The sequence below is a fragment of the Danaus plexippus genome (genome assembly GCF_018135715.1).
Source record: "Danaus plexippus chromosome 16 unlocalized genomic scaffold, MEX_DaPlex mxdp_23, whole genome shotgun sequence".
NCBI lineage: Eukaryota > Metazoa > Arthropoda > Insecta > Lepidoptera > Nymphalidae > Danaus > Danaus plexippus.
This window is the reverse complement of record NW_026869851.1, coordinates 4737605-4763936: the sequence shown is the minus strand read 5'-3', so window position 1 is coordinate 4763936 and position 26332 is coordinate 4737605. Positions and strand designations below refer to the sequence as shown.

Sequence of the window (26332 nt, the reverse complement as noted above, 5' to 3'; positions counted from 1 at the left end):
CCAGGTCCGCTACTGCCACTCTCTGTCTGACGAGGAACGCAAGGAGCTGAGACTGTTCAGCGCCCAGAGGAAGAGGGAGGCGCTGGGGAGAGGTCAGGCGAGGCAGCTCCACGCGCCTGCACCCTGCGACAGGGTGAGTTACAACATAAATTATCGTATTAGGTACTATGACATGACCGAACTCTGACGATACATCCAGCTAACAGTGTGAATGTGATCTTAAGCAGGATTTTGCAACGTGAACTTAATTGAGATATAGTGTTTACCGCAGAGTTGTGTGTGGAACGATGGAGAGATGAAACCTTCTACTTCCTTAACGATGAGAATAGTTCGAACAGTCACCGGAAAAGAGACCTTACGATTAACTAAACACAACGCATTGTATTATATTGTACAAATACATTAATAAAAATATTTCCAGACATATTTTACAAGATATATTTTTGTATGAATCATCAAAGAGTTCAAGATCTCAAGAAGGTTTTTTAAAGTATTTATTTATTTACCTCACAGCATACAGAGGAGTATTTTTCATACTATAATATACTTTGCAGTATTTTAAGTATAGTACGTAGCAAACCTCGCTCGCCCTTCACTCCTAGAACTAGTGTTCCTATAATTCTCAAATCCCATTTTAATTTCACTTCCAATAAATCAAACCGGCGCCGGCGCCCTCAGAATGTCTGTTGACACTTTTCTTTCTAGTTTATCAATAAAATTAAGTATCTCATATATTGTACTGGATCTGTTTTGTTAACAAACACAATATATTTTGTTATATTGAAGTTGAAACAAATTAACTATATTAATTAACGAGAGTATTTAAAACCTGTTTATTTCTGTGTCAATACAATTCGTCAAGTCTCAAGTTTTCAGGAACGTCGTAATTATCTTTAAATTGCTTTAATTATTCAAGTTTTGTTCTCAAACTGCTGACCCCTTCAAGTTTTTAATGATCGTAGATTTTTGTGCCTCCTGCTTTATGATCGGGGGACGCGAGCCGCCTTTGAATATCCATTTATTTGTCGAGTTCGTGTTAAGAGTTAAGTTTATCATTTATTTATATCAACAGTTGGGTTCGCTGCAGAGTTCTCGGCTCGACTGATTAATTTTCATCACTCTGTAGACTATTTGTCGTGTTTGAAACCAGAACAAAACATACTGAGAAATTAATATTATTATCCAAATATCTGGTTCTATGATAAAGTGAGCGATAAAATGTAATCATTTCCTAATAAATAACATTAACTAAGGTAACAGAGTTACCATAAACGTTCTGTTTCTCTACGTGCATGTATTAAAGAACGGTTATGAGACTGTTGCGACAGTCATGTTAATAGTAGGATTTGAAGAATTTTCCTAGAAACATAAATATATATATAAATATATATATATATATACATATGTTGGCGAATGTTAGAAAATTATTACTAACAACTACTTGATTAATTAAATCTTGAAACAATTTTTTAATTAATAAAATACAAATATATGTATATACCAATATTAAATTAATCTAGATCAGATTCACTCAATATTTCTTCTTCGCTACTAATTTCTCTTTTTTCATCTTCATCTTCTTGGCTACTATCATTTTTGTCTATATCATCGGACTGTGTAATAAAATAATTGAAATAGTTCATACATTGCATTCACCCATTTGACACTTTTGACGCTTCCATACTGTTTTAGTCCTCACTATCAAGAACTTTCGTAGAGGAAAAATTTGGGCGTCTCGTCAGAATGAAGCTACTCACGAATATTCAGATTGTTAGTAATCATTATGAAAAACAGGCGCTGGCCCAAGTGCTATAGATACATATATCATTTAAAAACAGAAAACGTAAGCAAAATTTTTAAAACAAATTATATGAGCTTTCACCGCATAATTTCAAAACATTCAGTTTGACTTTCGGAAGTTTTCACTGACTTTCACAAACATTATTATTGACTTTATATTCTCCACACTAAGTTTCATTCTATCACAATAACCTAAAAACGTATTTGGACATTTTAAATAAAGGATCATTAAAGATAATAGTTCCAGTAACGTTACTTAAATGGGAATCATAAAGGTTGAAAGTGGAGCAATTTTCCAGCTCGATGATTTCAGAATATGATCTTTATAATTGAACCCCTCACAGTTAAAGATAAATGTTGTGGAAATAAGAAGAAGGGGGAAGGGGAAGGGGAAGGGGACCCGCAGACTTGGGTTCAGCTCATATACTGCACTCAGATATACAGATCACAGTTATTGGACCAACGTATTTTATATTATTGATAGGGGACTCTGAATAAGTTCATAGTGACCGTCTACTTTGCATCGATTTGTTTATATACGGTAACTTAAATATGAATCTATTCATATCGAAACATATATCCAAATATTTAAAAAAATCCTCGTAACAAACACCTAATTATCAATATACACTCCTACATAATGCATTATTCCTACAACAATCATATATGGATCTTTCACCAACGCCTACATTGACCCCCGCCGCGATTTCCTCTCCACATCAAAGAATCCTTTCAGGCGGAATGTTCCTTGTACAACACAATAGTCATTACAACACACTACACAATTTTGATGACACTAAAAGCATTTTATTCTCCACAAAATCTCATAATATCAAAAACTATTTATATTAGAGACATAGACTAAGTTTTATAATCTGAAAAAAAAAAATAGGTTAAAGTTTTTTCAATAGCAATTGTTAAATAGTTAAAATATATTTTTTATTGAAGCAAGTATTTCACATAATATTTAGTAACGGTTACCTTCATCAATCTCAATAATTGTATACATGTTTATTGCACACGGATCTCCCCGCGTTTCGTGTCCCTGATAAAGTAACGTCTGTTCGTACCCTTGAGATAAACCAACGCACGGAAATCATTTTCATGGAACACGTTATACAGAATTATATACACATGGAATAACTTCCGAGCTCGTGTACTAGAAACTGCATTTTTAAAACATGTTACAGTGTTCTCTTTTTCTGTAGATAAAATATTTTAAAATACATTCCAGTCAACTAAATAAGAAACAAATTGCAAACAATTTTGTTCATAAAATTGTAAAAAGATCACATCTCAGCGCAGTATTATAATAATCATTTAGCAATATAAAACACGTGAGTCCAACGTTAGCTACGAGACTGAGACACGTATGGTGTAAATGTCCCATAATGGATCCCTTTAAACAACCGCAAGCACTCTACACTCCCATAAAACTGTAAGTGCCTTTAATTAAGTGCCTTTAAAATTAAAAATTAGAGGAACATTAAAATAATCACAGAAAAACCGTACATTTATTATTAAAGTTGTTATTAACAAGAATCAGATGTTTCCTCCCAAATGTTATGAGATTATTTAAAATCTATTTCGCATCACTCGATTCAAAGTTCAAAGTTTCTCCCTCCGTCTGAGAGTACAGCCCACACCTGTTCCATTCGCAAAAACACTCGTAAATACAATCTTTCCCGCAGACTTATTGCAAAACTTTTAACGCCATCTGTTATCACTGCTGATTTATTACTGCCTGTTATTAACGCGCGTCTCCAACAGATGGCGGTGTTGAGGAATTGTTTATTACAACTTAGATTTATTGCTGGAGGGGAATGAGAATTAGAGTTATCACACATCCGACAAGTATTAGATTCATACGTATGAAATTAATGTGTCGCATCGAAGAAAAAATTATAACAAATTATATATTTAAGCAATTAAAATACGTACCCTACATATTTCAATTGCCTGACATTGAAAAAGTTATTTCGACACTATATAACTACTTGATCCATAAACAAATATATGATTTAAAAATGTTGGACACTGAAATTAAAACATTTTAGAAAATTGTTTACGCTATTTCACAGAAACAAGTTTTTCCTTTGAAAGCAGTTGTCTATTTTATTAAAAAATATATAATCTATTGAAGCAAGGTCAGGAAAGTAAAACAAGTATCGAAAACATTTGAAGCACAGCTCCTCTTACTGAATAAACGTGTGTCCTGACACGCGGCAAATAAACTTAAGCAAATGACTTATCTCGGTCGCTTAAAAACTGCCATTAGCTTTACCGTCATGATTTCTAATTATTAGCAAGCCATACTTATGCTTAGTCCAAGTACGCGTCGTGTCACATACGAAGCTTTTTTAATATAATGTGCGAACATTTATGGATGAAAAACTGGTACATGTTCGTAATGACGAAGAAGGTGACTAAGAGCACGGGGTGGTTGTGTGGCCGCCTGTCGGACCACCTGTAATACACATTTCTCACTACCGTACACTTCTTTTTTAAAGTAACGAAATAACTGAAAATTTGCTTTGAATATTTTGATAGAATTGATTCGTAATGGTTTAGTTCCTCAGACTAAACTCTGCTGCTAACATTGCCGTGGTCTTCTTTGGATCGGCCTTCGCATTCATATTTGTTGTTGTAAGCGGAATTTGTTCTGCATGTCAATACGTATAGGCCGTAAGGTTTGTAGTTACATATTTGAAATCAAACAGATGTCCACGAAATGGTTATTCCATATTAAATAACTAAATAATATATAGGTTTTGCAACTTATAATTTGTAACAATGCGAGTATTCTATTATATATTTCTATGTTTAAAGTGTGTATATGCGTAGTAAGGTATACAACAGTACAAGACTGGTAATTTGCAAAATATGTTTATGAATCGTAAAAAAGCAGTAAAGATGTAATATTAACAGTTCGAAAACTTCTTCACATTATTAATGACTGATTTTGATTTATAAGAGAAAATTATTGATGTGCTACTACAGAAATCTTTTCGGGAAAGCTGTGAGAAACCACAAAATACACAGTTATTTATTTTTAAATGCAGGGTACAATGAAATATTGAAGTATCTTTTGAACACCTCACACTGCGAGTAGTTTCTTTCTTTCCTACACTAAGTATTAAGCTACATCAACAGATGGCAGCCTTAACATTAATAGTATCGCCGTGTCGCTGTTTAGGTTAGTATTAACAGAGTTTAAGTTTTAACGTTATTTTCTTATTTGATAATCTGTATTTTTAGATTTCTATTTATAGAATAATTCACAAAACATCTTACCAATAATGTTACAATGAGAATTTTGTGGGTAATTAGTGCTATTGTCAAAACATAATTTTGGACGGTTGTCTGAAACTTTACTGTTATTAGTATAATACTTCTACACTAGAGGGCGCTTTGAAACATTTGATTTTAACGATATTGTTTCAAATTGTAACAGTGAGATGTCACCACAAGCAACAGCGCCTTGCCTCCTACACCATAAAGATCAACATTATATCGTTAGAGGGCTCTGGCTATTATAATCGGCATTGTTGACTTCAACCGCTAGAGTGCGTTAGTCGTTTTGCTTTATGACCTAAGGAAGTTAATGCGTCCATTATTATTTTACATTCGTAATAAAAACAGCCCAAAACCTTTCTGCGAAGGTGTGAAAATGATTTTTGTTCTTCATCTTTGATTTTTTACTTGTTGTTCTGGTCGTGGGAACGCGCAGGTAGCGTAGTCTTCATAGAACACAGCGCGTCGTAAAAGTGAGTGGAGTTTATGAGCTCGCGTCACGTTCCGGTCGAAGCCTACGTGGCATTTTTTACGATGACCAACATCAGTTCACTTTTGTCTTATAAATGTAAACAGCCGCACCACTCGAGCTCTGTTAGCCTTGGACACCGCAGCACCTTTTATGAGCGGTAGCCTTCAACCAGACACATAAAGAAGCTCAATGGACAACAATAGAACCGATTCCCCGAGATGCGGCGGGCACGGTTTGGAAGTCGGATCACATATGCGTTGCATTAATTTAAATGGCTTCCCTTTTCCTTTAGAAGCGCCAGCCTATAATCGGAATCCGTGTACGATATGTAAACTATAAACATGTTCGTTGTAGCGTCGTCCTCGTATGTATAACGTGACGTGACGCGTGTCCATTCATTAAAGTCGCCCGTCATATGGACCAGCTATATTTAGAATAATTTAGCACGTTTCTGAGAACGGACGTAAAGCCCGGAGTTCATTCATGTTTCTCAAACGATTGTTAGAATAACCTACATCAAACAGCCCGTACACTTCTATTCGTCGCTTGCCTGCTGGCGGATTTGTCAGAGTTTAATTAAAGGTGCTTATAATAATGTAGTCGTCAATATCAAACTGTATATTAGGGAGCAGTGTAATCTGTTTGAGTCACAGTCGATTTTCATTCGCTGTTGGTAACGCATTATTTTCGGTTAACATTTTATAACACAGCAGCATTTCATAATAACTGTTTCGTGAAAGCGCAACAAAATGTCGTAATATCTAAATTACCTTTTGGTATTTAAAGTTGTACTACATCTAGAGACTAGGACACTACACAAGCAAGTCGAACGTGACATTGAATGAGGGAATTCATTTATTGTAAGTAGCGTCTGTTGGATCAATTTATTTTATTCATTCGCATAAAAAAACTGTATTCGTTGTCGGCCAAAACGAAGTCCAAATTACGTACAATGTAATAACTTAAGTGCGGTCTTTTACTTAAGTTTTGGCCGCCCTTTAATTCAGACACGACTTTTGATTATACCCAAGGAATTATTTCTGCTTCTCCAAAAAGTAATTTTTATTTTAAATATATTATAAAGTAATACGCAGTTAGAGCAACATTCCGCTTAAAAACTCGTTAACAATCATAGGATGGATTTTCTTATAAAAAGTTTTTTTTTTGTAAACAAATACTTTAATTGTAAGAAATTGTGTATTATACTGAAAAAACTTAACTACATACACCTAGTGACGGACGAATTTCACGACAGATGTCCTCATCAGAGACAGGGCTGACACTTTGTTTCAGAATGTCGGACTTTATATTAAATAACTACATTATTTTTGCTCCAAAAATGCAAATATCTCAAAAACAATTCTTGTGTCCTCCAAAACAAAATATCCAACGAAGTTGTTGGTATTCTGTCTGTTCGTATTGTCATCTAAATATCTGTTGTGCCAGCCCTAATCTCGTTCTCTTCCAAAACATCTATTTAACCTCAAAATGAAGTGTTTTTGTGGAAGTTTTTGTGTTACTTACTGCCATCTACTAATATTATGCTGACGTTAGGTTTTTTCCGTTCTTATCCCCTGGTGTTTGATCGTTTTAAAACTCCTCTTCATATATAAAAAGTATATTTTTTCTATCCCATATGGCGGCGCGTGCTCTGCGCACATTGCGTCATATTTTTTTCGCATCCGATTTCCAACATTCAAACAGGCCAGAGCGGCGCACATGCGCGGGCGCAGATATGTTTTCGTCGTTCCCTCACAAAAGACACCGTCGCAGTTTACGAGCTATGAAAAAGTAATCATCAAATAAAACTTAGTTTTATTGTCGTTTTTATATTTCTTAGATAACGTTGTTTTATGACGGGATGATCATTTTTTAAAAGTCTAAAACTTCGCTTTCATCGAGGCGTCAGGCCAGCCAGGCGTCAGGACTCCTTCGGCTGTTTACTTTGAATTAGTTCCGTGGTATCGTGTGAAGGGTTCAATATTTTGAAGGGTTAAAAATGTTTAACTAATAGATATAAATGGCGGTGACGGGTGAGGGCTCGCGGCCTACATTCAGCTATTAGTTATATGTGATGACGCTCACTTAAGACGAGGATCAGGAAACCTATTATAAAAAATATGTTATAACAGATTCGAACAGAGCCAGAGCAGACTGTAAGATAGTATGTTAGCAATGTACATACATATCAGTCATCGTTTCGTGGTCGTCGAGTAGCTGACGGTCCGCGCTGGTTATACGGTGTGCTGGTTATACCTACTATGTGTCATACATTTCATCGTCGAAACGTCAACTCTCTTTAAACATAATCGATGTTGTTGGTTTTTAAATTAAACAACATATATCTTAACATTTCTCTCTAATTCTTTTATTGAACTATGTTTTACACCTGATGCTCGGGCTCGGGCTGTGATTGGTTAGCATTGTTCTATTCCATTTAGTGTCAATCCCTGACGTCCAGTCGTCACGCAGCACCCTCTATGCATCGCCTCGTCGCCGATCTCCGATGACCCAAGAGAGGAGTATATAATGTTGTATCTTTATGACAATCAAAACATTATAGAAACCGATCGAATTTTCGCCACCCAAATCCGTATCGCCCACGAGCAGTCGGTCGTCGACCCCGTCGTGTTACTAGAGATCCTTAGTAAAATATGTATTTGATGTGTAACTTTTTATAATACGGATGTGGTAAGAGTTATGGCGAAGGGCAGACTATTGAAGAGTCAGCGAACTCATCATTGAATATTTGGCAAGAAAACTTGCTAGTTTATCAGACTGAGACTTTGTCAGTAGACACACTCCTGCAGTGATGTGCCGAGCGGAGACGGCCTTTCGATATTATATTAGATGTAATCTTACACAATATAAATATGACAATATAGAGTTTATTTGTTCCATCTCCAATATAAATTATCATTCAATTTAAATTTATATTTTCCGGCAGAAACTTTTCAGTGAATGAATTTTGAATCATAATGAAACATCATAGTCTGAAACGATTCTTAACCTTGAGATGACTGTGATGACTCTGATGACTGTGATGACTCTGTAACTTGGACGTAAAATTAATAAAATGTTAACAAAAACTTTATTTATCAAGTCCTGCGCGCTGTCCATCACTAGTGGGAACCGAAACTTACTTTGGAAGCTTCCCAAATGTCGGAAGCTCGCCGGCGACACAGACGCCATCAGATTTAATGTGTGTCTCTGCATCGTTAGACGAAACCTTCATCATACAGACAGACACACGAGACATATACATGAGACTACACGAGACCGGCTGGTTTAGCAAAAACTGAACATTTTAAATCAATTTTCAAGTGTCTTTCACGCTTTGTGAATTAACGATTCTTGTATCAATATTTAAATTATATTGGTAAGATGGCAAAAACAAAAAATAAGTAGGAAGTCTAGACCGCAGTAACTTCAAGAGCAGGAGCAGATGCGACTTTTCTTCTTATTTTCTCGTCCTTCGCTCCTTACCACGTCCTGACTCTTGACTGAAATCTTGTTAAATGATAAGTGCTAGTGTGACATATAAGGCTGGTCCTCTTCCGCGACGCGCAGACATCCCGATCTAATAATAATTGCAGAGTTATTAATACACAGACGGTTATATATAGACGTCTGCCGCTCAGCTGATCGTGCGATCTTCAATGTCCCCTCTATACTCTCACATTTCAACAGATCACGTTTAAAATTAATACTATAATATAATTAAAGTATGAGAAATCATTTAATTTTTATGGAGCATTTGTTTAAAATCTCACGAACGTTTGCATAGTTAATACGATCCTGTGAATTTTATCAACTATTTAAAATATAAATCAAAGGAGAAGTTAGTTTTTTAGTCGGCGGCGTTTCGTTTGACCGCATGTTGAAATAGCCCTCGCTGAATGTTCGCGTTTAGTTTTCTTTGATGGCTATGTGTCGTCCGTGCATCTCTCCTCGGGTACATTACTGATACATCGCTACAATAAATACATTTATTTGTAACATTCATCGCAGCGTTTAACGAAATAAGATACGTAGGTACTTGTTGCATGCTTTAAACTATTAAATTACTTATTAACAAAAATAACTAAGCGAAACCTAGATCCTTTTGAATTTAATAACATCTTAATAAACTTAATTCAAAGCTTCAGAGAGACGAATCGACGATTTGAATCTGTAAGGAACTCGATAATCGAATGCTCTAAACGTATCGCACCATAACAAAGACGACTCGAGAGAAAATTTAGAAACGAAGAAGTCAGTGTGAATAATATACAAGACGCAAACACGACAATAATATTAATTTAAATAGCTATTTGTTTTACATTTCTTCTGACAATTTAAACACGATACTCATCGGTTCACACGATTAAAGAGAAATTAATTTTATGTTGGCCGCTACCTTTTAACCTTTTAAATGTTCGAACGAAAGAGCCGCTACTGTGTAGACGTCTTAAGGTCGACATCGGCGTGAACGGTTTGTTCCTGCCGATCGTTGTACGTTGTGACAACAAAACTGGTGTTCGTATCTCAACAATCTATGACTTCAGTGAATATTAGTATTTAATTGTAGTAACGAGTCAACTTTGATTAATGCTCTTTTGTTTTATAAATACATTACAATTTGTATATGTTATGTCAAAAGAGTAATCGTAAATACCGACGATGGTTTCTGTCATAAATACTAATAATGTCTTATTGTTATGTAGTCGACATAAATGTTACGGATCATACACGAACATTTCCTCGAGTCTAACATTCCGCTCATTATTAATATTGCCGCACATTTAAATGAGTCTAGCGCCGGCTACAGCGTCGGCTCTCAAATAGCTCAGCCCCCCACAGACAGATACGCAGAGCTTCTAATGTACTGGAACGGAAATTAAACTTTAAGATGAAGAAAATATTATTAGCTTTGTTGCATTCTTAGGAGTCTGTTAGTGACTTGTTGGTCCGTGTGTCGTCAATATTCGTACTCTTTCAGTAATAGTAACAGTAGATGCAGTAATGAACATTTTCATGCATGATGTAATAATTGAAGTCCACAGAATTATCTGTAAATGATTCATCAATGTCAAGAGTAAGTATGAAGGAATTCCTGTGTAAACGTTGTTGGCCCCGTCTGTGGGATACGAGGACGCGAGCCGTGCGCGTGCGCACATCAAAGACGACGAAGACACGCGTTGAGATTCGCAGACGACGTTCAGACGGCCGACGCCTCTGTATAGTGTGTACTAACTAACATTGAATTAAACAGTATTGGAGATTCAAATTGATTGTTAAATGCGTATTTAACGACGAGACTTGCAAATATAGTTCGCTGGTTTGAAGGACATTGCTACTTCAGCAACGAAAGAAACTTCTTGATTGCTATGTTGTATGCTGGGGAGTTACTGGAACTGTTCTGAAGATGAAAGAATTATCAAAGACTTTTGTTATAGTTTTTTTAAACGAAATCATGAATTTTATAAAAACAAAGTGTAAAGACAATTTTGATATTTTGCTCAACATTTTATGTTAACAACTATGAGTATCTGACGAACGAGACAACTGTACTTACAAAATATGCGAAAATTGTATTTTAATGAACTATAAACAATTCCCTTATTAATGATCAACAATTTTTTTGCTATCAAATTTCGTCCGGAAACAGCCGTGACACGGTGTCTTCGTTTATGGCATACAAATAAGCTTCGATGGCGAGTACAGTTACCGTCGACCTACACGGGTAGCCGGTTCGAACCCGTGACGTACATCCCACGAACCAATGTTACAAACTCATTTTGTTATGTTAACTTTTTCGAAAACATTGAAGAAGAACTTTCTTTTCGAGGGTGTCAGATGTTCAACAAACTCCACCAACAACGACACCCTCGATCTCCATCCTCATAAATATCTTATAAATGGATAACACGTTGGAATCTCGTGTGTTATCTAATATTCTAATTTCTATCGTCGTGACAGTTGTATTTTTCAAAATTCCCATCCACCGTCCGGAATCATCACAACGTATTATCTATGAGTAACAGTACACCAACCGCTACTGCAAAAAACGCGACATCTTGAAATCAACTAGCCGCGACATCTGGAGCGCCTCGCCGAAATATACACATGTCTCTCACCAGATGACTTGCGCGTCATAACAACACAGGCGAATTCAAACCATAACTATACTCGATAGAGTCAGCATTCAGTCGGGGCGGGACGCCGAATCCGATAATAGGGCCATCGAATATGGATTTTGTTAAGATGAGGCAAGACTGATTTTAGTTTGGTTGTTTTTTTTGCTATTTTTTCATGGAATGGCATAATTCATATGGCAAGGAGCGGGTCAGGTTACACCAGATGGGACTCCGCACGCGCTCTCCCACTTCATGGCTTGTTTTTGTTTGTTTGTACGCTTCATTACCGGGACTTGATCAAGTGACATCTGAAGTACATGATTGTTAATTACGATGTTTTAGTTACACATTTAAATGATTGCCGAGTGAGTGTTGCACAACAGCTCCTCACACCGTCACTGCTTAAAGCAAACAACTAAATGACCTATTCATAATTTCGTTATAGGACAGTAATGATGAGGCTAATTATTACGATCGACGTGATCATGCGACGCAAACATTTTATACGGATTCTTGAGAAAATTTAAATTCATATAGATGGATTCTGGGGAGAACTTTGACCTTATACGATTCTGCAATATAACAACAATCACATAAATAGTAACATTGAACTATTCTTGTTATCTAAACAAAGACATAATATACTCAAAACATAAATTTAACCCCACGTTAATGATACGTATGTATTGTACTAATGACATAAAATCAGTTTCAAGCAGTTACTAAGCGGCTGCTGCACATGCAAATCGTCAAGTTGCCGGCGCACGCGCAGCGCACGAGCGAGCACGGAGCGCTCAGCTGCCGGCACAGCTGCCCCCCGTGATGTACCACTGTCTGACAGATGGTCGCCTTGAATACCAATGTCAAGGCATTTCTTAATATTTCACAAAGACTTTGCCAAATATATGCACGAGAAAAGTATTTATATGAGCCGTAAAATCACTGAGGCTCACAAGAATCCGTTCGCCAGAGACTTGAATACTAATCAAATCAATGTACGAACACGGACAGTACATTGGTTATAAAACATAATATGTAAATTATCTTCCGTGTGTATAATTTTGTAATCTTAGTTCGCGTGTTCCTCTTACACGAGTGTTATCTTCGATATTCCGATTCCAGAAGAATCATAATTTCCATAAAATGCGTAATAATAAGACACGAACTGTTTTAGCGGTTCAATAATTATTACAAACTTTTCAATAACGTTATGTAACGACACAATCGTAGTAAACTTCCTCATAAAACCTCAACTATTCAGTTTTCCAGCCAAACATATCTATGAATTGCTCCATTGATTTCAATAATTGCCACTTCATCAAGTCGATAAGGCTTGTTTACGATCGTATTAAGACTTCAAATGATACCATAAAAACTAAAATGTGTCTGAACATATTACAGTAACGATTCCTTAATAACTTAAATTCTTGTCATAAAATATAATTAAATGTAATTCGCGTTCGTAATGTCCCACGGTGGCCGTTCATCTCATTTCAGTTCTTGAAGTCTTCCATTAATTAACAACATGAACTGACCTAAATCAGATCTTCCTCACAACCTGACTGTCAGGAGTCACGAAACATTGCTGACTTTTATAATCATCAAATCACACACACCCTGCGCATTCACGATACAACAAATTCTTCCGTTCAATAATTTCAAGGGATCAATCATTCGTTAACGTACTTCGAAATGCACATCCAATCAAAGGCATTTGATATGTCCTAACTGATATCAATTGCTATTTATTAATTTAGGAACAGTTTTCAAACGTCCAATGTCTCATAGGTAGAACAACTGAGATAAAGGTGCCTTTCAAAGAACATTTTGATGGATATCTTTAAATAATCGGCGAAACACGCGTATCATATTGTAATCATGCTTAAGTGGTACCGAGTTGCGGTTGTTTTATTGATTGCGGTCACTTTATTAAACCCTCCTTTTCACAGTTTTGCAAACTACATATATCTTAAAAAAACATAAGTAATGGAGTTAAACGCAATATTAGTACGGTATTTTTCTGATGAATCACTTATACCCAGCTACATCACATGAACGCCGTGCGTTTGTTAGCTGAACGCGAGCGACATATATATAACAATAGCCGCTCCTTCTTTAAATTTAATGCGGCTGCTCATATAATTTCCAAACCGCACTTAGGGGTCGCGATTTCTTACAAAAAACAATATTTAAGGAGTCAATGCCCTGCAACGCCATCTGGTGTGCGCGCGCGCCGCTCCATCCAAGGAAAACTGCCTTTTTTGTACGCACCCCGTAGCAACCACTTCCAAATTTAGCTTTACACATACATTTAGCGAAGTCAACCTTACCGGGTTGTTATTACGGTATTATAAACCGCGAACAGTGTTTGTACTTTTGAGGGGTTGTTTGACGGTTTGCCGAAACAAAAAAGCGTTTAATCCTTAAGTTTATTGATATAAGGTTTATTATAAATAATTTAATAATCCATAATGTATATGCGGAGATGGTATTCTACCTATTAGGAGAGATTAAAAGATAAATGAGAATAACACGCTTTCGTACAGCGTGTGCTGTTCTGATCAATTATACTAAAACATCTTTGTCGAGAAGATACATCGAAAAAATTTGAAATTATAACACTTATAATACAACGTTGTGTATTAAAAGTGATCTTAGATCTTAGATCAAGTGACTTATCACAGAAGTAAAGCGTCACCGGTCTGCCTCTTCTCTTGTTCCAAATAGTTTAGGAGTTTGTTTAATATACTACATATAAATATTTCTTAGGCCAGTATATAATAATATCTATTTGAATACCGTGCAAGATGTCGGACTAATTGACATCAATAGTATATACAAGTAGAGCAACTGTAGGGTATCAACACGTCTGCGGCACCTCGTGCCATATCGCTTATATGATCACAGCTAGCGGGAGTTCACTACTCAATATATTTCAAAAGACACCCTCTTCCTGCCGAACGCGTTCTCCGCACGTACCGCACGATCAAATCTCCATCAGCGACCTTATCTAATAACATTAAGACCGCATATCGTTTGATGAACTCCGGATATCTGATGTATAAGGAGCAGGTGTGCGGGGTCCACACTCCACACTGCGCAGCCAGTTTATTCTCGATCCAAGATCTCGGGACACGTGGCCAGGGGTGGCAAAAACCGTAGCAGCTTTCGACTTCCGTATGGCACAAACATAAACAGAATTAGATTGCCATAATGTTTTTCCGGTTTGCGAGTTTGTATTCTGAAGAGTGCTTGAATGGTCTGCAGCCAATTATGTTGAGGGGAATCAGAACCAATGAGTATAATGTTTCTCCGTCGCAATCGATTGAACGTGTATCATACTAAGATGATAGTTTGTTGACTGGCAATGATATGAAGACCGCTGATAGAGAAATAATGTTGAAGTCATCTCGACCAGGTTCAAAGCGTGAGAGGACTAAAATAATAGTTATTATTTAACGATGATCGTCCTCAATCAAACAGTCCAAACAGTTTATGATTTATTCTAAAGCGGTTTAATTATCTGGTCAAAACTTATGACTGTGTCCTATTATATAAAAGAAACTCGCGAATCCAGTTTATAAGACGCCATTCGTCGTCTGCCCCAAAGTTGACCCCTTTACGATTTATTATTATGGCCGGCACTAGCCTTAATGTTTAGTTATCCGTGAATAATATGAAACGTCTTCATATTAAGGATATCTGGCTTGGAGATATAATGATAATAATGATATGGGTTCTCGTAGATATCGTTATACTTTTTATCTATATATTTCTTCCAACTAAAATATTTGTAGAAGAGTTCTGTAGTAAATGCGTTACAAGCGAAATTGTAACTATTCTTGTGATTACTTGACGGAGATGAATTTCATGAAATAACTGTTCATTCTCAGTAAAAGTATTTGTAGCTCTATTGTTATTCCATATAATATATTATGTTTGTTTGTTTGCTGTAGAATTTCATAAATTTCACAAACAACAGGACTTGTTGATGTTTCAAGTGCTTATTGTTTTATTATCTTTAATAGAATCATATAGAATCCATGATAACGGATCTCGATGTAAACATGGATATACATTTTGATACAATAGGCACCGTTTGCACATGCGTGCGTACATATGTTAAGACGTTTGATAGGTCGTAAAGAGCTTTCTCTGAGTTTGATCGTGACTTAATAAGTCTTTATACCATGGGCCGATATATGATTACTGATAAAGGCATGTCGGCAACTTATTTCCTGCGTAAAATAAATATACCGTATAGCTCGTAGCAACCATAGCAACAGATGGTTACGAGAGACAGTTAAATGGTTTTTTTGCATGGACTTGTAAACTTCCACACCTTGTAACCGAACCGCAAGCCCCCGTACACACGTCTGACGTATCTCTTAGCATTGTTACATTAAAGACTAATATTCCAAAAACATATAAATACAAATGATACAGTTGCAAGTTCCCTTTCATTGGATTTGCACCTTTTTGAATTAATTCGAGTCCACACGACCGACATCTGGGCTCTATCAGACTTTTGTGCTCGATGTTTTTTTACAAGCTCGTATGTAACCTCAAAGTACACCAGCTTTACTAGAGCTGTTCAGGTGATAGATTTACAATAGATGGTGCAGTTCAGGGAGCTGCACCCTCACCTACACAGCGGTACACGCGGTTGCGCGCAGGTATAATTTGATACACATGAAATATTCAAATAAAACTATTTTACAAACGATTTCATACAGATGACTTCCAATTGTCGGACTAATTCCTTGTTTCCAAAATGAAATTGTGACAAAAAAAAATCCGTAAAAATTAATTGAATCTGAATGACAGAGCTCCAAAAAATTATAAACAAAATTATAAATAGATGAGATAACGATACGATACAACATTATTCCTGGTTTTCACACAGAGCTCGGAGCTTGGTTTGAATTGATTCATTGATTGCGTTTCCAAAACGAGGATTGCATAATCTAGATTCCGCTGCTGTGAACCGTGAAACAGGTGTATGGCGGAGGTTGGCGGCTCGCAGAGGACGGAAGGCAGGCGGCGGGGCAATCACGACTGCTCAGCCACTGTGAAATGAGTACTGAGGGCTGAGGGCTGAGGACAGAGGGCAGAGGGCAGCGAGTGTCGAGCTCTACACTTATTATATATTATATTATTAATAACATAATATTCAGGCATATTCAGGGAATATTCAAGCAGTGAACTATTTTAAACAACTCCTCTATTTTGGTTCTCAGACACAGTCGACAAAAAGAAAAACAGTACATTTTTCAAATATTGTGTATACTCGTATTATTAAACTATTTTAACTTAATTCGTGGTTAAAATTTTCCAAGTTAGTTATTGAATTCAAACTATATCTTCAAATATAATCTAATCAGCCATTATAATTGGCCAACGAAAGTATTCGATAAGGAAAGAACGAACACGAAGCTTTACGGAGCAATATATTATATGTAATAATTGTATGTTAATGAGACGGTAGACGAGTTCGGTGATTTCGTGTGAGATTGTGAATGAATCGATGTGTTTTATGTTTCATAAAGAAACAACAACATGAACGTCGCTTGTAATTCACAAATAATATTTTCTATTTAGATCGAAACAATCAGACGCTTTGATATTTAATATTTTTTCAAGCGACTCTATACAACAGTCGTCTAAATTGTTTTTGTTTGTCGCGGGTCATTATAAGGTGCGAGCCACTAAATGGGTCAATCCATTATCTGTCGATCCGATAAAAGCTGGTCTTTGTTTTATTTAATAGGGTGTTACATTCCACGCCACGCGTGAACTTTTACATTTTATAAAAATCGTTAAAAGTCTCTCAATATTATATAAAAAAATATTTAATCAATTTATCAGCTACAATTTATATGGTACGAGGTGACTTATGAGTTTGTTCTTTTGAGTAGTCGTCAGATAAATTAATTTTATCATCATATAGATAAAACTAAATAAGATAATTACAGAACCATAAAATAAAATCGATCCAAATGTTATTTATAGAGAGTCGGATCACTGTGGAGATGAGATCTGTACCGTTTCTGAGAACAAGATACAATGAATGTCGCTTAGTGGAGACGAAAAGGAAAAAAAGCGTCAAATAGTCGCACCCAAATGTAGAGCCTTCCCAGGTTGGTGAGGATGTACAATGTATGGAGGTGGCAGTGTAATGACAGGAGAAAATAATAAGTATTCCGACTGACCCGAGAACGAGTGTTATTTAGATTTAATATTGATAACTATGACAGAACAAGTACCAATTATTATTTTTGTTAAACTGTTCCTCATTTGTTCACGTTTGCAAACATTTAAAACAAAGATAACAGAATAATCAAAAGCATTCCATAATTTCAAGACAACTTCGTTTCGTCTTTCCGTAAAACTATTTCTGTAAACTATCAGAATGTCTTTTAAAATATAAAATTAAGAACCGAGTTTCAACCTTAAAAATATAAAACCATTTATAAAGTATCAGCAGGCTGTCGGTCGCATCCATTAGGTGTATGTGTGTGTAGGACAGGCGCCATCTTATCAAGCCGAGAGCGGTGGTCAACAGTTTACTCTCCCTTAAATTATCGATGTCTCAAACATTCGCTGAATTTATTTATCGACACTTTATTCGATGTAGTTTACCGTCAGCATTATGTAATGACAGTTGACGAAAGGACTGTCACAGGATACTAGAGTTATTGTATGTCTTAATAAACGACTACACGCGCATACGCTATATTATTTATAGCCTAAAATTAACATATAGATTACTTTCGAACCGGTAAATATGTCGTTAAATCCGAGTAGACAAAGCCACGGGAGAACACTGTCATAATAAATAATGAATTAACTTATGCGTATAATTTTAATAGAAAGAGTTACAGATGAAAATATGCCTCAGAGAATATCAAACGAGCTGTGAGTGTTGAATGACAATAGACAATAGAAGATTTAGGAAGCATCTCCGACACGTGTTCATTGATTACCTTATTCACAGTTTATTGTATTTTTTCGTGATCAATATTTATTTCTCATTCTTTATATTTCAATAACTGAATCGTTACGCCGACTTCTTTAAGAAATTTGCAGTTTGTGTCCGAGCTGGAGTTAATGAGTCTTATTAAATTCCCCTCATGACCTCCTTACAAGTGTAGTTCGGATTGCGGACGTGACGCCAGCGACACCGGCCCGACACGAGACCGACACGACGTCATTAGCATGAGTTTCCGTTAAGCAGAGGAAACCGATTTATTCCTTACTCAGGCATTGCAATCATGACTTATTGTATTAAAGAAAATACAAATATAAACTCGATTACTTTAAATTTGTTTATACATTAATAAAAATTATATTGAATAACAGCACTACAATCATCAAAACCTGTCAAATACCTTATAAGTTAATGAAAAAAATTGTATAAATATGAACACAGTCTCCATACTGATATTCCCAAGTTAAAAAACGTCCAAAGCCTTATGATATTTTCAATGATAATAGAAATGTTAGTACTGTCAAGTAACAACCCTCAGACGACACCCAGCTCCGCTGACTCACAGACGTGAAGCTCACGTGCCGGAGATACTGACGTCAATGAAAAGGACAAACACACATACAACACTCGTAATATTAACTAAACTTATCTGATTAAAAACCGACTCCTAAATGTAACCTAACCGATAGAAGACAGGTGAAAATGTTGTTAATCTTTACAACCGTATGTTAAATACACAATGGGCACACGTCGCCTTCCAGATAAAAATCCTAATAGTTTTGTCTCAAAGCTCCGGATGAATTTTATCATAATATGTTTTTGATAAACAGCGCGCACACAAACCACAGATAAGATTCGACACGCGCAAGGTGCAGCTGTATCAATGTCACTATTAGTATTGTGTAAATATTGCTTTTCCTTACTTCAAAATATTCTTTGTTCTCTTTTATTCTAAATCCTCGTCGCGCTTCTGCGGCAGGTGATGTTATGTGACAGTGTCTGTTATTCACTTCTTTTTATTATATTTAATATCCGATCTCCCTTTAAATGTCAACTATACAAATCCAAAATCTAATTTCTTTATCGTTTAATATACAATTTATTAGTCCGAGTCACAGTAAGTGACAGCTAACTAGTTAGCCGGTGTGTCCGCTTAATATAATAGACTTTATTTCACGGCTGATCTCAAAATTAACCGTTTGTGTATTTCCCAAACGTTATGCTTCTATTAGAGCTCCGATATTCAATATGATTTGCCACGACAGTCCACAATTAGGATAAATTTCACGTCAGACAACTGTGACCGAACGAAATTTGGGATAATATTAGTTGTTTAAACTTAGACAGAAATAATATGTTTAATGTTTCTCGTTTGTCACTCTTAGCCTTGGAATAACGTACTGAACATATTATTTATATGTTTACAGGTAAAGAAATATTTCAAGACACAACATAACATTATCTGATCCGATTATTTAGAACGCTATTTTTGAAGAAAACTAACAAACGACTAAACAGTACATTAAACGACTTGCAATGTCAACAATTTTTAAGTAAAAACAAATAATAAAAGAGAAAGTCAGACTAAAGCAAACAGAGATCAATCCACGTTTTACATCATTTATAGCAAATTTCTTCCCACGTGTCTCGTACAATACTTGCAGTTTCACATAAACAAAGACCACGATCCTCTCTTCTTAGAGCCACGCAAAAATTTAACGGTACACCAAGTTTGTCTTGTAACGAAGCGACGCGAACGTTCGGACACGTACTACTACAAAAAATATTACGCCTTTATTGTGTTTGATATGTGAAATATTACAAATAAGTAGTACTTAGAAACCCCCGGCGGGCCGGCTTCAACGGCTCTTTGTTATAAAACATTATTGTATTTACGGACCACAACGATGATGCATCCGACTTGTACCGAAATATGTTCTCCCATTAACAGTAGTATGGAAATACTTAAAAACCCATATTTAATTGTAAGAAATGATTTTATCGAATAAGCTAAAGCGATACATCTATAACAATTATATAAACGTCATCTCTTTTCATTTTTCAAAGCTGAACTGCAGATGAGGATGTATTAATTTAACCGTGCCTAATATAATTACCAATGTATCCACACATTGAGATATACTAACGGAATTTTACGCTTGTTTCATCATAAAAGCCTCCTAAATCTGACAAACAACATGATGAATCGCCGGCGGCCATCACAAAGCTGGCTTGACAATTCACCGTCTCCCAATTATCCCTTCACGTGTAAGCACAAGTTTTGTCCAGCTTATGTCAGAGCGGTCCACTACGCAAAAAAAATACATTAGGAATGTTCTTTCAAAACTTGCGCATTAAACTAAAACCAGCTTCGACTTAATACATGAAAATACCTCTGTCCCAGTTTAATTCGTCCTAGAGTTAATTTGAATTCAGTATTTTTTTTATTCCTAAATAGAGATGTAATTTTTAAATATGTATTAAAATTTTTAACTTTTACAATAAAATAAAATGCGATTTTCCAAACTGTTTATTTTATACATTTACATGCATACAACTTAAACCAATCAAATTTTAAGTCACACTTCAATAACTATCAATTACAAATCGAGCAGTGTCAGTCGAATGTTTCATCAAACGATACATTAACTTACAAACACAAGTCTTAAACAATAAATCGGGTCATTACTTCATTATAGTTATTCCGTTCAGGTTTGGGGCTGTATATTGTTGTGGTTTGTATAAAACTATGTGAAATACATTGACTCCCACGTGAGTTTTACAAGCGAGTATTCCAACCGAGTCCCTGGATGGTTACATAACGGCTCTTAAGTGTTACGTGTCGGTTATCAAGAGCTATCACTGTAATGATATAATTTAATGCGGAAAACAGAGCTTAGATGAGAGCGTGCAACGACTCATGGCCAATAAATATAATGCGGTTGTTTGTGACTGCGACGAAGTGAATCCTTAAAGGACGTCACATAGCAAGTTAAAATGATCATGCTTTGAACGACAACATTTGTAACAAAATATAAGTTTAACGGAATCTTTTCTTAATACCAGTAACTATCGACTACATCCGTTATTGTTTCGTCTGGTCAATACATCGCGACAGTACTTTCGTATTCATAAGTCCGAGAGCTGCCTTATCTGAGCAGCATCAGGCTAGAAGATACGTCGTGACACTTGCCGAGTCGTTTGGCGCAGGAGTGTTGATGTAGCTCACAACAGTAGGCTCTAGTGAACTGAAGGCCGCAGTACTGGCACGTGAATATGCCGGATCTCGTCTGCTCGATGACATGGCGACACACGCAGCAGTCCCTGGGGACGAAACTGAGGCATTTCAATAAATCTAACGAATTGAGAATACGCTAAATTAACTACAGAAACCTTTAAACCTTTTTAGCGACTTTTTTTCGATTGCTTTACTTGTTCCTGTATAGCACTTTTTTCAAATTGTAACTCGATAATCGAACATCTTATAGAATGGTCGGTTCAAAGAGATAAATTAATATATAAGAAAAGCTAATAAAAAAAACCAGTAAGGAATAGTTTTTGTAACGAATACACCCAGCTAATATGGCTGACATACAATCCTGCGGGAAAGACTGCGGTGGTAAAACATGATGAAGAAAGTATTTCACACACAGGCCGCAAATACAGCTACATCACAACTTGAGGCCCGAGATTATATAAACTAACGAACTAAAATGTTTTTCGCATCGGTGTGGACCTTTTCTTAAGCAAGATGTAATTGTATTTAATACAATTTATAGTCACATACGTAATCATTAACAAAGTTGCTGAATAACATAATAAAGACCTTGAAAAAATCGACCATGGAGATAATGTATTAAAGGGCCGTAAAAATACAACCTTACATTAAATATAACTTACCTCGTCTTGTAAAAGGTATCGTGACCGCTGATGTGATCGCTTAGTTTTGAAGGACTATTAAAATCAGCACCACAAATTTTACAAACATAATGTGCGTCAACGCTTCTCGGAGCTTGCATGAAATGAAGGGAAGACAAGTAGGAGATGTAGTCAAAGTTCGGCATGTAGGATAATAAACGTCTTAATGTATCGGAGGAAAATCTAAGCAAGCCTAAGAAACTTAGCGGATCAGTGTTCACTGCGATAGTCATACGTGGGAGAGGATCCTCGATTCTCTCTTCTTGTATTTTTTGATTTAAAATAAGACTCTCATCTCCACAACCACTTCTGGACAAAGAATTTGTGACTGATACACAGCAGTCTCTAGTTGGAACTTCAATGGATATTTGAACGGAACGTGAATGGTTAACTTTATTCTCGCCTACAGCATCTCGTTTATTGCCGAGATCCTCTTTTAAAATTTCATTAATTTTATCAAAACGTGCTCTGGTTGCTGATAAGTCAGAAGTTGTTACGGTACTCTCAGAGCTATTTATTGCGGCTTCACGGACTTCAATGACCTCTTTTCTTTTCACACCTGAAGAGTCATTTCCTGTTGCTTTTGATATGTCGTATTCTCTTCCAATATTTTTGCAGGAGACTGATTTACACTTACTACATTTACATGATCTTATTTGAGAGATAAAACTATTAAAGTTCTCAATTAGACATTCTAGTTTGTGTTCAATGTTTAATAATGATTATTTTTATTATTTACGCAGTTTAAATAGTCATATTCACGATCACTGCTCGTTTCAATCGATACTTCCTTGACGAGATCCCTTCTTCTACTTGTTCCTTTATCTCTATAAATAAATTGTGGACAAGATTGATTATCTGCTTGAACTAAGCAAGACTTTAAGTTTTTCTCCTTATGGTGTCTAACATTTTGAGAGTTTAAACAAGGCTTATTATCAAAAGAGCCCGAAATGTTGTTGTGTTCATTGCTTTGAATTTGACCTTGATTCCTTCTTAGCGTGTTTCCCATTCTTTGGTTCCTAAGCATGATAAACCTTCCCAGCGAAGAAGTCGGATAGCAAAATATATCTGTGTTTAACTTTAAATATTTAGAATCCTGAGATCCTGTTGGATAATACCCCTGAAGCATTTTCAGTCGCGATGTGTCGTGGGCTTCTTGTAATAATTTTTTACAAAACTCAGACTGCTCCCAAGAGTACGTAGTTTTACAGTAATCGGCAATAACTTCAGATGGTAAGTTTTCCTCGTCGTCGAGTACAATATTCAGTTGATTGAATCTATGCTTATTTTTTAAATCATTGATGTAGTTGTTCCAATTTACTTTGTCCTTTTCCCTCTGCCTCGCTAGCGACAGCTTCTTGACTAAGTTCTTCAGTCTCGCATTTCTTTGTATTGTTTTATATATAAACTGCTGATTGTAATTACTCAAAACCGGACGACAGTATGTTGATTTGTCTTCACGAAGTTTGTCACTAGAAGTCAAGTAATTCTCAGTATTATTGTTTTTTATTTTATTCTTCAAACTATTGTCGTATCTTGTTTTATCCTTATATTTCTCATTACACGAACGTTTTTTATCGCTAAGAGAATAATCATTTTCTGGTGACATCAATACGTTTTTCTCTCCATGTGTACAGTTAACACCTGACTCGTGAGCGACGCAATACCCTTTTATTCTCTGCGAGTATTCCACATCTTTAAGTAAAAAATGTTCACCTAAATTCCTGTTTAATTGTTTCTTGCTAAACGTTCGATCACTGGAAACACAAAAAGATTTATTGCTATGCAAATTATGATTCAATAAAAGCCTTTCTTCGCTGCCACTACATTGCGGGTTTTCGGGAGTAATCATATAATGTCTCGGCACATTCTCGTTATTCATAACTGTCTTTTTATTAGATGCGGGGATCGTAGCCTTCTGTGTTCTAATTGTTTTATCTCTGAGCCGATTGTTTTGCATGGTCACTAATAATTTTACATCATGTCAAATATTAATATAAGTATCGTTGACTTATAACGTCAAGTTCACGAAACTCACCAGATGATGTAAGATGCAGATGTCACATTATTAAAATTACAATAAAAACTACATGTTCGACGAAAAATAAAAGATCGGATCTAACCCACCATATATTTTCTTTAAAAAATAAAATCAAACGATGTAGAAGTTCAAGAATGTTCCATTACAGCTATAAATTTTCATTTTTAAGTTATAACAAATATGCAAATAAAGTCCTCGGATACTAATGTAAAGCAACGAAACAATGTGGAGAGTAAGGACCTCTGAAGATCAGAGGTATGTGCCTTTTAACTAAATTTCAATTGGCGCATATCTTGGACGGGTTCCGTATGTTATTAAATCGATGTCACGAACTTTAGCTCTAAGGATGAGGTGAAATTGATTAAGTAATGTACAAGAACATTATGATTTTTCTCATTACAGCCTGCACTATATGTTATATAAATGTTTCGATTCGTACGTGTTAAAAATTAATCAGTTGGTTTTATATTAAACAAGAAGGAACTCCGAGCATTGATCAACGCGACCACCTTAAACTCAGTCCATAAAATAAAAATAATATGATAAAAGAGAAATATAGCTCGACCGTTATCGAGCGAACAGGCGGGAGCACACTGACTTAATTATAACATTAAATTAAAATACCATTCCTTTCATAAAAGCTGCCTTCTAAAGCGAACTAAAAGACTAAACTCGAACACGCTCTGAGATAATGTATTAGGATTCATGATAAATAAACATCCATTTATTTTTCAATGAGTATTTTTTTCTCACTCAGGACAGACCTCAATCTTACGATACAATAATCACAATATATTTACAAATATCTGAGCGACATTGTATGCATGAAGCGGTCCAGCATCCCAGTCCTATTATACAATCTATTTAGATAATACATCGTCACAGCGTGTTTTTCTTGCTCGTATTTTTTTAAGTAATGTTATCTCTAGTCGAGGTCCCGCCCTTCCATCTTTCGCGGTTTGTCATTCGATTATGTTAATACAATAATAGAATATTCATTGAGAGCCACCCTTACACATGAAGTCACCGTCTTAGATAGCTCCGTGTCCCCGCTTCTTAAATCGCTTCTTTTCCAATATTGCTATATCCATGATTATATGTTATTTTACAGTCAACCTCTTAATGGTGCCAAATATCGGACTAATATATCATCGAGACTATGTAATTGACTATCTTATGTACTTATAAAAGAGTCCTCTAAAACTAAAAGTGCATTAAATCGAAAGTTTAAATTTAAATTGCAAATAAGTTATCTAATTCAATGATTCTTTTCTATTGTACTTAAATAAATAGAGTGGGGGGCAACACAACACCATAATTTCAAAGACTCCTTATAAAAAACCGTCAGGGGTTCCAAACGACTTCCCCTACGAGACGTTTCAATGGTGATTCGATTACCCTTCTCGGTGAACAAAGTGTTGTAAACGGCTCCCGATAAATGAAGAACGCCCTTCTAGGGGTCACCTTATACTCTAGATGCCGCAGAACTAACCCTGGAGGAGTCCTTCACATTAGAACGGCGATGAATGTTTCCGTCTCAGTTATAACATTTAAATACATCGAGAGCGTTAACCGAAAGCTTGGAAAGTGTACACGTCCAAGCGATCAATGTACGTCTAAGTATCGAGATGTGTTATACATTAATACACACACACAGATACACACACACACACGGTGGAAGGCCTGAGAGTAGTATA

At 35.9% G+C, this 26332-nt stretch overlaps 2 protein-coding genes across 11 annotated transcripts in view; one reads left to right on the top strand and one right to left on the bottom strand.

The window, feature by feature from the left end:
• Positions 1 to 26332, top strand: part of LOC116771742 (protein prickle) — a 153406-nt gene that overhangs the window by 113086 nt on the left and 13988 nt on the right. For all 10 annotated transcript variants that reach the window (XM_032663692.2, XM_032663693.2, XM_032663688.2 and 7 more), the window contains one exon: positions 5 to 133. In XM_032663692.2, coding sequence (XP_032519583.1) covers positions 5 to 133 — 129 coding nt within the window. The remainder of the gene's footprint in view (positions 1 to 4; positions 134 to 26332) is intronic.
• Positions 21192 to 24625, bottom strand: LOC133320279 (uncharacterized). Its single transcript, XM_061528192.1, is given in 3 exon segments — positions 21192 to 22000; positions 22577 to 23310; positions 23313 to 24625. Coding segments are annotated over 3 exon segments (2151 nt in total). The 5' UTR covers positions 24555 to 24625; the 3' UTR covers positions 21192 to 21825.